The 13519-nt window shown below is 32.1% G+C and overlaps 1 protein-coding gene across 1 annotated transcript; it reads left to right on the top strand.

Annotated features, from left to right (window-relative positions):
• The first annotated feature begins 7070 nt into the window (after nucleotides 1-7070).
• On the top strand, nucleotides 7071-9929 carry LOC130747450 (BURP domain-containing protein 12-like). The gene is made up of 2 exons (XM_057600393.1): nucleotides 7071-7208; nucleotides 8047-9929. The coding sequence occupies exons 1-2, from the start codon at nucleotides 7152-7154 to the stop codon at nucleotides 9667-9669; spliced, it is 1680 nt and encodes a 559-aa protein (XP_057456376.1). The 5' UTR covers nucleotides 7071-7151; the 3' UTR covers nucleotides 9670-9929.
• Nucleotides 9930-13519: the final 3590 nt, after the last annotated feature.

The raw sequence follows: 13519 nt of genomic DNA, 5'->3' as shown, positions 1-13519 counted from the left end.
CATCTGAAAGATAAATTGCTCCCACTAGGGATTGATCTCTGAACCTCCCCACCCAACCTATATGTCTCCTAGCTCTTACCACTTGAGTTATCATTCGGGGACTGAGAAGTTATTGTAAAATTACTCATCACATGACGATAATGTAATAAATTCATAATTACTCAGCCCTAATTATTATTATTTTTAAAAAAAATTGGTGTATTTTTTTCTTGTCTTAACAAAAGTAGGTATGCGTGAGACTAATATCTGGAGTGCCTCATAGTCGGCGCATTAAGTAGTAGATGACTAATCAATGAGTTTTGTTTATTCATGAGTTGAGAATCAAACTCTCGATCGCTTAGTTAAGAAATGAAGTGTTGAATAACTATGTTAACCGGTTAGTTCTTGGTGCAACTAAAATCAAAATGAATGAAAAAAAATTCTAATAAATATTATTCTTATGTGATCAGCCAGCAACATGTGAGATAAATTAGTAAGGGATACGCAACTCTGAACATCAGCATGCTTATGAAACAGGGAAAGAGATTGTTACGAGCAAAATAATTAGTCAACTATAATAATGTTTTGTTAAAGCTTTAATTAGTCTTAACTTGTGGCGTCTTTAAATGAAAGGAGTATATTTGAAGTTTTCAACTCTAGTGTGTCGCTGTGTGAGGCTATATTTATGAAAATGAAATCTCATCTTCCCTTGGCCGAAGACAAATCTCAACTAATATTAAATTAATTAGGGGAATGCTCACTAGTTGTAAAAGCAAAGGGAATCCTTACATGTCTATACACTGTCAAATTAAAATAGGTGGTGTCCCAAAATTACCATTCATAACTTAATGAGTTTGATTTATAACTTTATGAATTCTTGCATGTAGCAGCTTTTATAACTTATAACCAAATTTTGTAAATCGTTTTATGTTAGAACTGTTTTAGTCTAATCTAATCTAATCTAATAATATATAGTTTGGGAGTCATTAAAAGCTTAGGTGTCAGTAATCTACAGCTTCCACAATTATAGGGACATGTGGCAAGCTATTAAAATTCATGAAATATTATATAGCCAAGCTTCATAATATTCATCTAATAAACCTATACTATTTGAAATTTGAAATTCAAAATATAAAAGAAAAGAAAAAACAAACGTAACAACCACCTAACTTCTCTAAAAAAAAAAAAAACAACCAGCTAACATAAAATTTTTCAACATGTATGGTCAAAAGTTTTGGGAAACAAAATTGGCAATGCATCTGGTCATTTATTCATTCATCTTCAACTCATAAAAAAGAGGCAAATTTAAAATACAAAATTTAAAATATTTTTTAAAAAAACATTTATTATAAAAAGACCAATATCATAGGCTTCAGAATTCACGTTCTCCATCTCACAAATCCTCACACAACTTTCTCTACTTCACCCTTCTTCCTCTCAACCATGACAAGCCTTATGGATCATCATGTATATTTACAAACTTCAACACGTCACTCATGTGTATGAACTTCCAAGAAAAAACTACAGCTAATATGATTACAGTAACAAACATTTCCATGTTTGGATTCTCATTCGTTTCATATTCTGATTTGATACATCTTTTCTGGTTGGTAAGTACATCTTTTTTGGTTCGTATTTCCTTCTGTTTCCATTTTATCTTTAAAAAAACTAACTCCTTTTTTTTAAAATAGACCTACTGTGATTTCATTTTTTTTTTCATTTATATAATCATTTTTTCAATATTTAAATTCAAACAAATAACAAACTCTTTTTTTTTTATTAAACATACGGGAATCTCTTTTTTTCATTTGCATAATCTTTTTTTTTTAATTTGAATTAAAAAAACTATTTTTTAAGACTAATAAACGAAATAAATTTTTTAACATTTACTACTCCATCTTTTCCATCATCTACTGACTTGATTTTTTTCCAATAATTAAACAAATTGTTTGCCAATGTAATTGGATATTGAGATTCTCAATATAGATCTGTTGATTGATGGGTAAATATTTAGTTCACCAATCAATTATTTATATTCTTAAATTCATCAATTTGGTATGTGTAGATAAGATTAATAATATTTTGTTTTACATTAATAACTTCAACTTTAACCTTATTCCTTATTTGTTCCACCATTGTGGAAAGGTTGTTGGATCACTATCAGGCATTGAAGCAACTCCTAATAACACTTCTGATCTGAACAATTCTTCAATGGTATTCTACATAGATTTTCAAATTTAATTGTTATTATTTAGTGAATGGATAATTTATTTTAAATATGTATGTGAATAAAAAAAATTATTTAAATTAAAAAGCTTCTAATCAATCCTTTTACCTTTTTCATAGAAATTTAAAGGTAAAGCCATTGGATCACTTTCTGAAATTAATAGTTCTTCTAAGAATACTTATATGCTGATCAATACCCCAAAGGTATTAAACAAAGTTTGTACTATCATTCTTAACTATATATAAACTAAACTATGGTATATTAACAATCACTTGCATGTCAATTTTATCATTGCAGGACTTGCTCTCGGAGTTCACGGCTGCCAGTGATGACAACGATGTTATACAGACAGGTGATCAAGTTACCACATCTAAGAGGAAAGTTGAAAATGAAGCTAACCTTGTGGCAGATGGATCTTCCGTTAATTGTTTGAAGAAAGTTATCAAAGTGGAGAAGGACTAATTTTGTATTTCAATTCCAATCATTCCATTTCATTTTGGGAGTTCTGGAATTCTTTAGATGCTTATTTTAATTTTTTTCTTTTTTATGTTTCCTTGAATTTTCGTTAATCAAAAAATTGATATTTTGTGGTTATTTCATATCTATAGTGATTATTAACGAATGCTTGAAAAAATTGATATCTTCCTTTTGCTGCGTACGTAAAAACTAAAAACCATGTGAGAGAGTAAATATTTGATAGAAGGGGAGAGTAAATGAAACAAAAAGTAAGTTACGTAAGGTATATAAATTTTTTTTACAAATGAAGTTATATAATTGATAGTGGAAGATTTGGAAATACTCCATACATTATAAAATAAAATAGAATTTAATAATCAACTATTCGTAAACCAAAAAAAAAAAGTTAAGATATTTCAATTTCATTTTGATACAGTTATAGAAATACCAAAATGGTAGTAGAATTTAAAGTTTTAAACATTTTATATTATTGTACATTGAAATATTGAATGTGGTCTATCTGGAGCGTGATAAGTTTCAAATGGTATGTTTTTTTTTAGTAAAACATGCACATCCCTCAAGGTTTCTTTGAATAACACTTTAACCCATTCTAATCTAAAATCTACACATCACCCCACTCACTCTCCCATATAAACCTCATCCAAAAAAATCTCATACCAAAAAGATATTAACTAAATATTCCATTTAACTAAAAATTATTTAATTATATTGTTCAAAATATAAAAACAATCTAGAGCAACAAGATCAATATATCCAAAAGCATGTAGATTAAAAATAGAGCAAATTTCAACAAAATAACAAAAAATAGAGCAGGTTTTCTTTCTTCCAATGCGTGCACCTGGTCACAAATGATGAAAGTGACAATTGAAATTTTCAAAATAAATAAATTTAAAATTTTGTTGTACCTTTTACTATTTTTTTTTGAAATGGTTATACTTTTTACTAGATTAACTACCCACTTTTATCCCCGTAGTATAGCTCAAGTGGTAGGAGCTGGGGGGACATATGGGTTGGGTAGGGGTAGGTTTAGGGATCGATTCCTGGTGGGTGCAATTTATCTTTCCGATGTATCAAAAAAGATTAGCTACCCACTTTAGTATGCCGCCCCATTAAGTTAAATAACAATTTTCAATTTTCAATTTTTGTAAAGAAACTTTTTGAACGTGAATTTTTCTAGATAAACTTAAATTTCAAATGGTTAAAACTTAAAAGTCATTATAAATTTAACCCCACCATATGTGAGGGTTATCATACTTCCAAAAGTATGTGAGGTTTATTAGTATTTCCTTCTTCATTAGCAATCACAAAATCCATATTTGAATCCGATACAAAATGAAGATACAAAGTATGTGAATGCTATCAAAGAGGCTACCGAGATTGGCGCATCAGAAAATGAACTAAGAAGGCTATTTGCCTCAATATTGATGACAAATACTTTGATCAGACCATAAACTGTATGGGAAAGTACTTGAAAGTTGTTAGCTGAAGGCTTGAATACTCATTACCCGTATCCCTTGACATACCAAGTGTCTTGCTAAACATATATAAAAAATTCATCCCAATGCACATTGTAATATGAATAATACTTTTTTTTTTTTTTTGAAAGTCTTACACTTATTTTTGCAGATTTGAAAATTAAAGAAACTGACTTGAGAAAATTATGTCTTATAAAAATTGACCACATTTTGAAGTCTAATGGGAAGTCTTTAGCAGATTTTACAGGCTTCTCAAATGTTGACTTATCTGGGGTTGTACACTATCAAGAAAGCCGACCTTGAATGAGGATGAAGAAGTGTAAAACGTGATGAAAGTCATTAATCTTGTGTGGTTGGTTACATTATAAAATTTAGTGGCGGGTGTGAGTGTTGGATGTGACAATTTAGAATTACTTTTCTCTATTTATTATGTTTTATTTTTAATATATACTCATTTGAGAGTTGTTCTCATAACTCTATATTATAAGTGACAATTTAGCAGTAATTTTTTTTTACAATAAAAACCAAAGAAATTTCCTTAAAATCTCTATTTTTAATTCCACCAACTAACAACTATGCAATTAATTAGGAAAAGTCAAACGGTATCTCTTCATGATAAACAATACAATATTTTGCCATGGGTCTGTACCAAAAAAATTTGGGCATGGGTCACGAAAGAAGATTAGACAAAAATATAACACGCTAAAAGATAACATGGAAAGTATATAATTCAAAAGAACATTAAAAAATATAACATGCTAAAAGATAACATGGAAAGTATTGGATATGGTAAGTGATAATTATACAATTACAAGATAACATATTTTTTTTGACAGAATTACAAAGATAACATGATAAATAGATAACATGGAAAGTATATAATTCAAAAGAAATTTCAAATTAAAGTAAAAGATAACATAGAGATTATGGCTTGGCTCACGGATGTAATTTTTATGGTGTCTCATTCTTTGCAGGTAGAAACTTATGAAAAAGAAAAGGAAAACGTGTCACTTCTTCAAATGCATTTTTACATTGCTATTATTTATTTTGTAATAAATTTTCCAGTTTAAGTTATTTTCACATTTGAAGGATCTTTCCGAATCTATTTGTTATGTAATTTGGTTCATTATACCTCTAATTAAAACACTATTTCAGATGTGGGTCATTTTAGTATTCTAAGTTATGTCAATTTGGATGAAATTTATCTTATATTATATTAATTTGTTTTTAACTCATGGTGATCAACGAATGGAAGATTATACCTATGAATATAATCCCTACATGATTCTGCGTACGATAGTGTTCTCTCTAAAATTAAAATTAAATATCAAACATAACCAAAACATACCTGAATGTAACTCAATTCAGTTAAAAAAATGACCATATAAAAATAATTATTCATTACTCTTAGCTTTATTTTTTTTCTTTTTTCATATTATTTTCCGTGCGACGCACGGGTTCAGATACTAGTATATAATTATATTTATAGGTCTAGAGTAAGTTGTAAAGATTTGTTTAGTAAAGAAAAAGTAATGACTTTTTCAACCAATACAAATAAATATAAAACTTTTTTTTTTTTTGCTTAAACAGTTAAAAAAACTTTTTCCTGATTTGTTAAAATTTTAATGTACTGACATGTGAGTTTGACGTTCATCTGAATGTTGTTTGCATTTATTGACGTATTGACTCTCACACCTTTTTCTCTCCCCCACTTCATACCTCAAACTCACCTCGGCTACCATTAATAATCAAACTTCATCATCTATTTCAGCACATAAATCACTTGCCATCTGATTAGTAATTAAAAGTACTAATTTTTTTTTACAGAATAGAGACAAAAGGACCAAAAGTGCAAATGACAAGAAACATCCAGGACCCCAATCGCTTATTTTAAAACACATGGTCCCAATTAGCACAATCACAATAATAGGGGATAAAAATGTAGTTAAGCCTTATTCATATATAAAGTCACTTATAGAGTAATACCATTTTTTAAATCAGGGAAATAGTATTTGAGCTTACAAACTCCTAAAAGGACCTGATGTATCACTTGCATCATTGATGTAGCAAGACTGAATTAACTACTTTTTATTTTATTTTATTTGAGTTTTTATCCTGTAATTAAGGTTTTATTTAAGATTATTTGTTAAAAAAATTATTTAGATATTTTATATATGGTATCTTAAATTATCTTATTTCACACTGGAATAAAGATAATTTATCAGTGTTTGACTTTATTGAGTTCATCATACTCTCACACTAGTGGAAAAAAAAAAAGACTTCAAATGTAAACGTCTGTGTCATGCATTTTTTATTATATCTAAAATTCAATTCTTTATAGTCATATCCGCTCTAAGTTTATTTCAGAATATACTATCTAGTGTCAAGACTCAAGAGGAATACTATTACTCTATATCTATTTTTTTTTTTTGGTAAAAATACACAATATATCTATCTATACAATTTAACATGTTAGAGGATTCCTCCCTTTGATGTTGTTGCGTGGTTCTGCCTTGACGCTCTACTATTTGTTTTTTCTATTAATTTTCCTCTTGTTATAGAAAAAAAACCTTTTCTCATAAACTAGAACTAATTTAGGCATTAAAAAACTATTCATATAAGTTTCTTGTGAAATCAATCCCATATATAATTTTTTTTTCCACATGTATCATCCATCGAAAACAATCTAGTTTGAGTTGGGTGTTAACAGTTGATCAAGTGTAAATTCAAGTCTCGCATTGATTAAATATGAGTGAAGTGGAGACTTAATCGTCAGGAACATTCATATCATGGTAAACTAAAGTCAAGACCTTGTTTTAGCAGGAATTAAACATGTACCGTTTGAATCATGATTTATTTTATTTTATTTAATAGTTCTACAATACTTATGAAAATACCTTAGCTTACGCCTATAAAAAGGTCAGCTCTCTTCAAGGGAAACTCATCCTCACTCCTGAGTAGTGAAAGAGGCTTTCTTTCAGCATAGCAGAAAGATGACTCCTCCTGCACCTGCACTTCGGCTTCTTGCTTTAGCCCTTTTCTCATTCATGGTAATTCAATTATGCATGGTTTTAAGCTTGCAATGATATCATATTTATAGGTCAATTTTCATATGTACATGTAGAAATATATCTACCGTTACAGAATTATTTTGTCAAAGTATACTGTTTCAAAATACTTAGCTCGTTTAATCAAGTGATCTAATTCATTATAATACCATAATGACTTGGATGTGATGGATCCCATTTTTATAACCATTCATTCAGTGATACACAGAACATATTACCGTAGATTTTTTCTTTCTGAGATTCTCTGTTAGCCAGGCTAGTAGGTTGATATTCTCTCTTCGTTTGAAGCATTAGACACTGAAATGTAACACCATAGTTACTTCTTCTAAACTGAGCTTTCTTTCATTTTCAGTATATTACAAACAAGCTTAAGTGTTAATTGGGGTTTCATTTAATGTGGCAGTACTTTTAATGAACAGAATATTCGTTAGGATTGCACTTTGAGATAAAAAGTTAACGGACCTTTTTATGGCTTGGGAGAAAAGTTCATTCATGTTACACTCAACTATATCTCTACACACACTTTGCATCTTCATCTAATTTGTGATTTTTTTTGTTATTTTCATGAAACACGCGATAACATAGCACATTCCAAGCACATGCTCAGTAATTATACTCTGCTTTACCATTTAAACATCAGTAGGAAATAATCTACATACCTTTATTGCTCAGTTACATGATATGTGCAAATGACTCTCCCATGCACTTGTCTCTGTTATAATTCAGGATTCTTTTATATGTTGAAAATCCCCTCAGTCAAACTACACATAATAATTTCCATAGCTGGAACACTCATTTTCTTCTCACTGACATTTTGTAGATTGGCCAAGGCATCAATGCCAGAGATTTGAAGGTAGAACTACAAGATCAGAAACAAGTGGATTCGAATGGAGCCACCTCAGTATCCAGTGATGTGCCTTACATTGCCGGGTACTTAACCACAACCACCAAACAACATCACCATCCATCACACCATGGAAACACCGATCAACCTTACATTACTGGATACAAAACTACTACTCCTCCTGGTACCCGTGAAGCCAATCAACCCAATTACATTGTTGGCTATAAATCTGGTAGCCATGTTTCCAATGAACCTTACATAACTGGGTACAAAACTACTCCTGCTGGAACCAGTGAAGCCACCCCAGTATCCAGTGATGTGCCTTACATTGCCGGGTACTTAACCACAACAAACAAACAACATCACCACCCATCACACCATGGAACCACCGACCAAGCTTACATTACTGGGTACAAAACTACTACTCCTCCTGGTACCCGTGAAGCCAATCAACCCAATTACATTGTTGGCTATAAATCTGGAAGCCATGTTTCCAATGAACCTTACATAACTGGGTACAAGACTACTCCTCCTGGTACCAGTGAAGCCAATCAACCCAATAGTGCTACATACAGAGCCCATTCTGGACCTGGTACTCATGACCCAAAGGATTCTGGTGAACCTTATATAACTCAATATGGTGACAAACCCCCCAAAGAATCTACCTCAGCTCAGGATTCAGTTGAACAATATCTAGCTGAATATGGTGACAAGACCCCAAAAGAATCTACCTCAGACAAGGATTCAGATGAACAATATCTAACTCAATATGGTAACAAGACCCCAAAAGAATCTACCTCAACCCAGGATTCAGGTGAACAATATCTGACTCAATATGGTGATGGGACCCAAAAAACTGACCCAAAGGTGTCTACTCAAGGTCATGAAGAGAAATCCAAAAACGTGGACCATACAGAGGCTTTCAAGACTGGATTTTTTGCTCTGGATGATCTTTATGCAGGGAATGTGATGACCCTCCAATTTCCTGTCCAAGAGATTTCTCACTTCCTTTCTAGAAAGGAGACAAACTACATTCCTTTCTCAAGTTCACAACTCCCCAGTGTTCTTCAGCTCTTCTCAATCCCTGAGGATTCTCCCAAGGCTAAATCCATGAGAGGAACACTTGGACAGTGTGAAGGAGAACCCATCACAGGGGAGAGAAAGATCTGTGCTACCTCTCTAGAGTCCATGCTTGAATTCGTTGACTCAGTCATTGGTTCAAACACTGAGGGTGATCTCCTCACAACCAGCCATCCCTCACCCTCAGGTTCCCCTCTGCAGAAGTACACCATTTTGGAAGTGTCACAAGATATTGATGCTCCTAAATGGGCAGCATGCCACCCCCTCCCTTATTCCTATGCGGTTTACTATTGCCACTATATATCAACAGGGACCAAGGTGTTCAAGGTCTCACTAGGTGGTGAAAATGGAGACAGAGTGGAAGCTCTTGGTGTTTGCCATTTGGACACATCTGATTGGACTCCAAGTCACATTATCTTCAAGCAGCTTGGTATTGAGGCTGGGAAGGCTCCAGTTTGCCACTTCTTCCCTATAAAACATCTCATGTGGGTTGCCAAGCCTTCAAAAGCCACAATGTGAAAAGAAGGGATATGTGTTGGGTATGTGTAATAAAGGTATATCCCAGTAGTCAGCTACAACAACATGCTGATGACCATGTTCCTTGAGTACTTCCTTTCTCTTTGTATGTCTTGTGTCCTGTTTTATGTATAAATAATAACAATGTGGAAGGCACGATAGGTATTGAAAAGTGGAAATACTTCCATGTTAGTGTTTATGTCTTTGCCTGAAGAGGATTGCACAACACAACATGAATGGAAACATGGTACTTGCAATCTTAATTTCATAATGTATAAGCAGCTAGCTAATGTTTAACTTATCTTGGGTGCAATGTTCCCCACTACCTTCTTCCTACCAACTTAACCCAAACTTAACATCATAATACAATTTGAAGTCCTAGAGTAGAGATCCAAGTGAAGCATGTAAATTGGAAACTTAATTTCACACTACAAATCCAAAAGATCTGGGATAAGAATGTAGGGCTATCTGCAGTAACTTACAATCCTGTTTCATAAAAAAGAAAAAAAAATCACTCACCTTTATTTCCAAAAGTAGATGTAAGAAATATTGTTGAAATTCATAGTAAGAAAACATGATATGTTGAACATTTGTAATTTGTATTTAAAATATTTATTTAGCTTTCCTTTGTAACAAAAATAAATTAAAAATATTTAAAATTCAACGTGGTACTTATATTAAAAGAATTGAAATTCAAAGTGTGATTGGAATCAAAATGGATCAAAAGGCTTCAAAACCAAATGTTTATAAGGCAACTCAGTCATGAAACCCAGAATTCGATCTTCCACATTTGAAATAGCGACAAACCATGGTTCATCCTCTGCGCCCATAAATTATGACACTTCAAATCAAATTAGTGAACAATAAATTAAATCTAAATGAACTAATTTATTAATAATTAACAACTAACATTTGTTTATATAAAAAAATTGAGACAAGAAAGGTCCTAATCACACCGGGTCTCTACGCAGTCCATATGAAATTTTGTACATTATCCAAATACCCTAAGCCCAGGCCGAAATACAGCCCAAGATCAGAAACATAGTAGTCCACTACAATATCCCAGGCCTTAATATGTTCAACGATTAAGATTATGGATCATTAGAATTAGACAATCAGTGCCAGATAGTAAGGAATAGAAAAAGAATATTTAATGGGAAATTGGTCAGCGAAACTAATAATTTATGGAGAAAACTTGATCAGATTGTATCTTACTACTAATTCCTCCATCAAAGTTTAGCCTACTGAGTACTGACAATCATTACCATTACGAAATTTACCTAATGCAGATGTTAAAAATATATTATTGTTGCTAGCAACAAGTTTTAGCATGATATATGAGGGCCAAATGTCGTTCCAATTAATAGATCGAATTTTCGACCTTGAAATTCAAACAATTACTTTTAACCACAATGACCTACACGATTGAGCCGAGCGTCATTTTCATAACTTCATATGGGCTTACTATTTATTGGGTTGGTAATTCTCGTGATGTAACTGAGCCCATAAAAAAAAATGTTGACTAAAAAACAAGTTTGTCCAAGAAAAACACAAGTTGAAAAAGAACATCAACATCCCTAACTAAAATTCCAACATCACTTAATTGACTCTCATGAATCCTACTATCATATCTTGATCATAATTGCTCAGTATAAATGTGGCCTGACAATTCTCCCAAGATAGACAAATCACATGAATTTTTTACCAAATCCTTCTGTACCTTTGAATTTGCATCCACAGAAACAAACTTGGCAATCACCAAAAAATACTTCATTAATTCCAGGCTTGAAGTTGCAGAGCACTCTCCTACCAAAAAAAAAGCTTTATAAAACAACTGTTTGTAGATGTTTCATGTGAAGGGTCATAGACCCATTACTATTATTGACTATTGGGGCATTAATGCTAGACAGCTATTTACCTCGTTACAGCAGAGGTAACAAACACAATTGAGAATCTCCATAAGAGATTTTTTCCAGAGATGAGTGAGCATAAGACAGCCAAGTTCACGCATGTGTATGCAGTGCAGTGCAGGGAACCTACAATTAGTGGGGCCCTTCTGGCTATGTAAATAAACAATGATACATTATCAAGTCATGAAAAAGCGGTAGATATATTATTATATACAGAACTTATCTAACATGTACATAGTCACTTGTTTCAGTTGTTTGTTATAGCTAGATAGAACCTCAATAGTCTATAACTCTATATAGCTTTGATATTTTTAGGAACTTTCCACGATCTCCACCACAAAAAGACAGGAATTTAGTGGCTGGACTATGAATTAAGTACAATTTTACTATGTTAAACTGTAACTAAAATAAAATACAAGTCATTGGATTGATTGATTGATGAGGACAAACTTCTTCTGCAGGGAAAATTTTGGAAAGATCAGAAAATAAAGAAAAATATTGAAGATCGCTGCAGCTGAAGCTAAACGTGACTTCAAATCTGTAAAGAGTGTGGTAGGATATCACAATTCGATCACACATATCACTACTAAGATTAAAATATCCACATACATACACTGATTACACACATATATACATACATAGGATAGTTAATTAGATATGCATGGACTCTCTGTCGCGTCCTGCATCACTATGAAGACAAATTAATATCACTTGCTTGCTTTCCCACCACCTCCAATATCGCTTTATTTGTGTTTCCAAATTATTAAGGAATATACCCTACAACTTGTACATCGCTTTGTCCCATTAGTGGAAAATTTAATTGACAATCAACCTCACAACTGGCAACCCTAGGACTAGAAAATGAAGCCGATTTGTGTGTTCAGCTAAAGAAAGGTCTATTGAGTAATAGTTTAAGGAATATATTTAGTTTATTCCAAAGCACAAAAAAAAAAAAGATTAGGGAATCTCTTAGATGTTGGCTTCAAGAGTTCAATGTCTTGGTTTTAATTATGTTGTCTTTGTCTTTTGATTACCTGCTATCTTCATCTCCATTCACGGTTGGTCATGTTGCGCACGAGTTTCAAGTGCTTTATATCCTATATGTTTGATTAATAGTCCTCTTATAATATAATTAAAACAAATTAGTGCTAGATGCTCATACGCCCCCATTTACCACTGAAATCACTCTAACTGAGCTTTATCCTCATCCATGTCTCTAGTTTAAAACACGAATGATAATGAAACTAAAATATTGACCCCATGATTCATGAATAATTGACTTAAAAATCTAGGGGAAAATGATCAAGGAGAACAAGAGAAAATGTATGGTCATTCTAACTCAGCCAATAGTAATCACATTCAATCAATTCCACAGTAAAATGGACCACTTATATACTTTTAAGACCCTCAAAGATTTCCAAATACAAAATACAGAAAAAGAGAAAGGTTAAGTGATGACCACACGTAAAACTTATCCCTTGGATCTAGTGGTGTTTCCCTCCTTTTTCCAGTATGTGAGCCCACTCAATTATATTGCCCACAAAAAATAAGGGTATTTATAGTCCACGTTGGGATGAAGCCAAATATATTTGCAGCATGTTAATTTGGACACGCAATATATCATGCTCACACTTAAATTTTTTAGGATAAAAACCATTTATATCCTTATTTGCATTTACATAAACAATTTTTTATTTTTAAACTTTCCACAAATTAGCTCAAATTAACATTTACACATTAACTTTATAACCATAAAAGAAAATAGCACACCAATAAAATGTAGCTCAACTAGCAGATAGTTGAGCTCATTAAGCATGAGCAGTCTGGTGTATACCGAAAATCATTTGAAATGAGAGGTGTATCCATTTAATATAAATTCCGAACATTAGAAAATTAGTTTCACAATTGTCAAGGGTTAAAAATATATTTAAAAAAAACAGCAA

This window comes from Lotus japonicus, chromosome 3, assembly GCF_012489685.1.
Source record: "Lotus japonicus ecotype B-129 chromosome 3, LjGifu_v1.2".
Taxonomy (NCBI): Eukaryota; Viridiplantae; Streptophyta; class Magnoliopsida; order Fabales; family Fabaceae; genus Lotus; species Lotus japonicus.
This window is presented reverse-complemented; position numbering and strand designations above follow the sequence as displayed.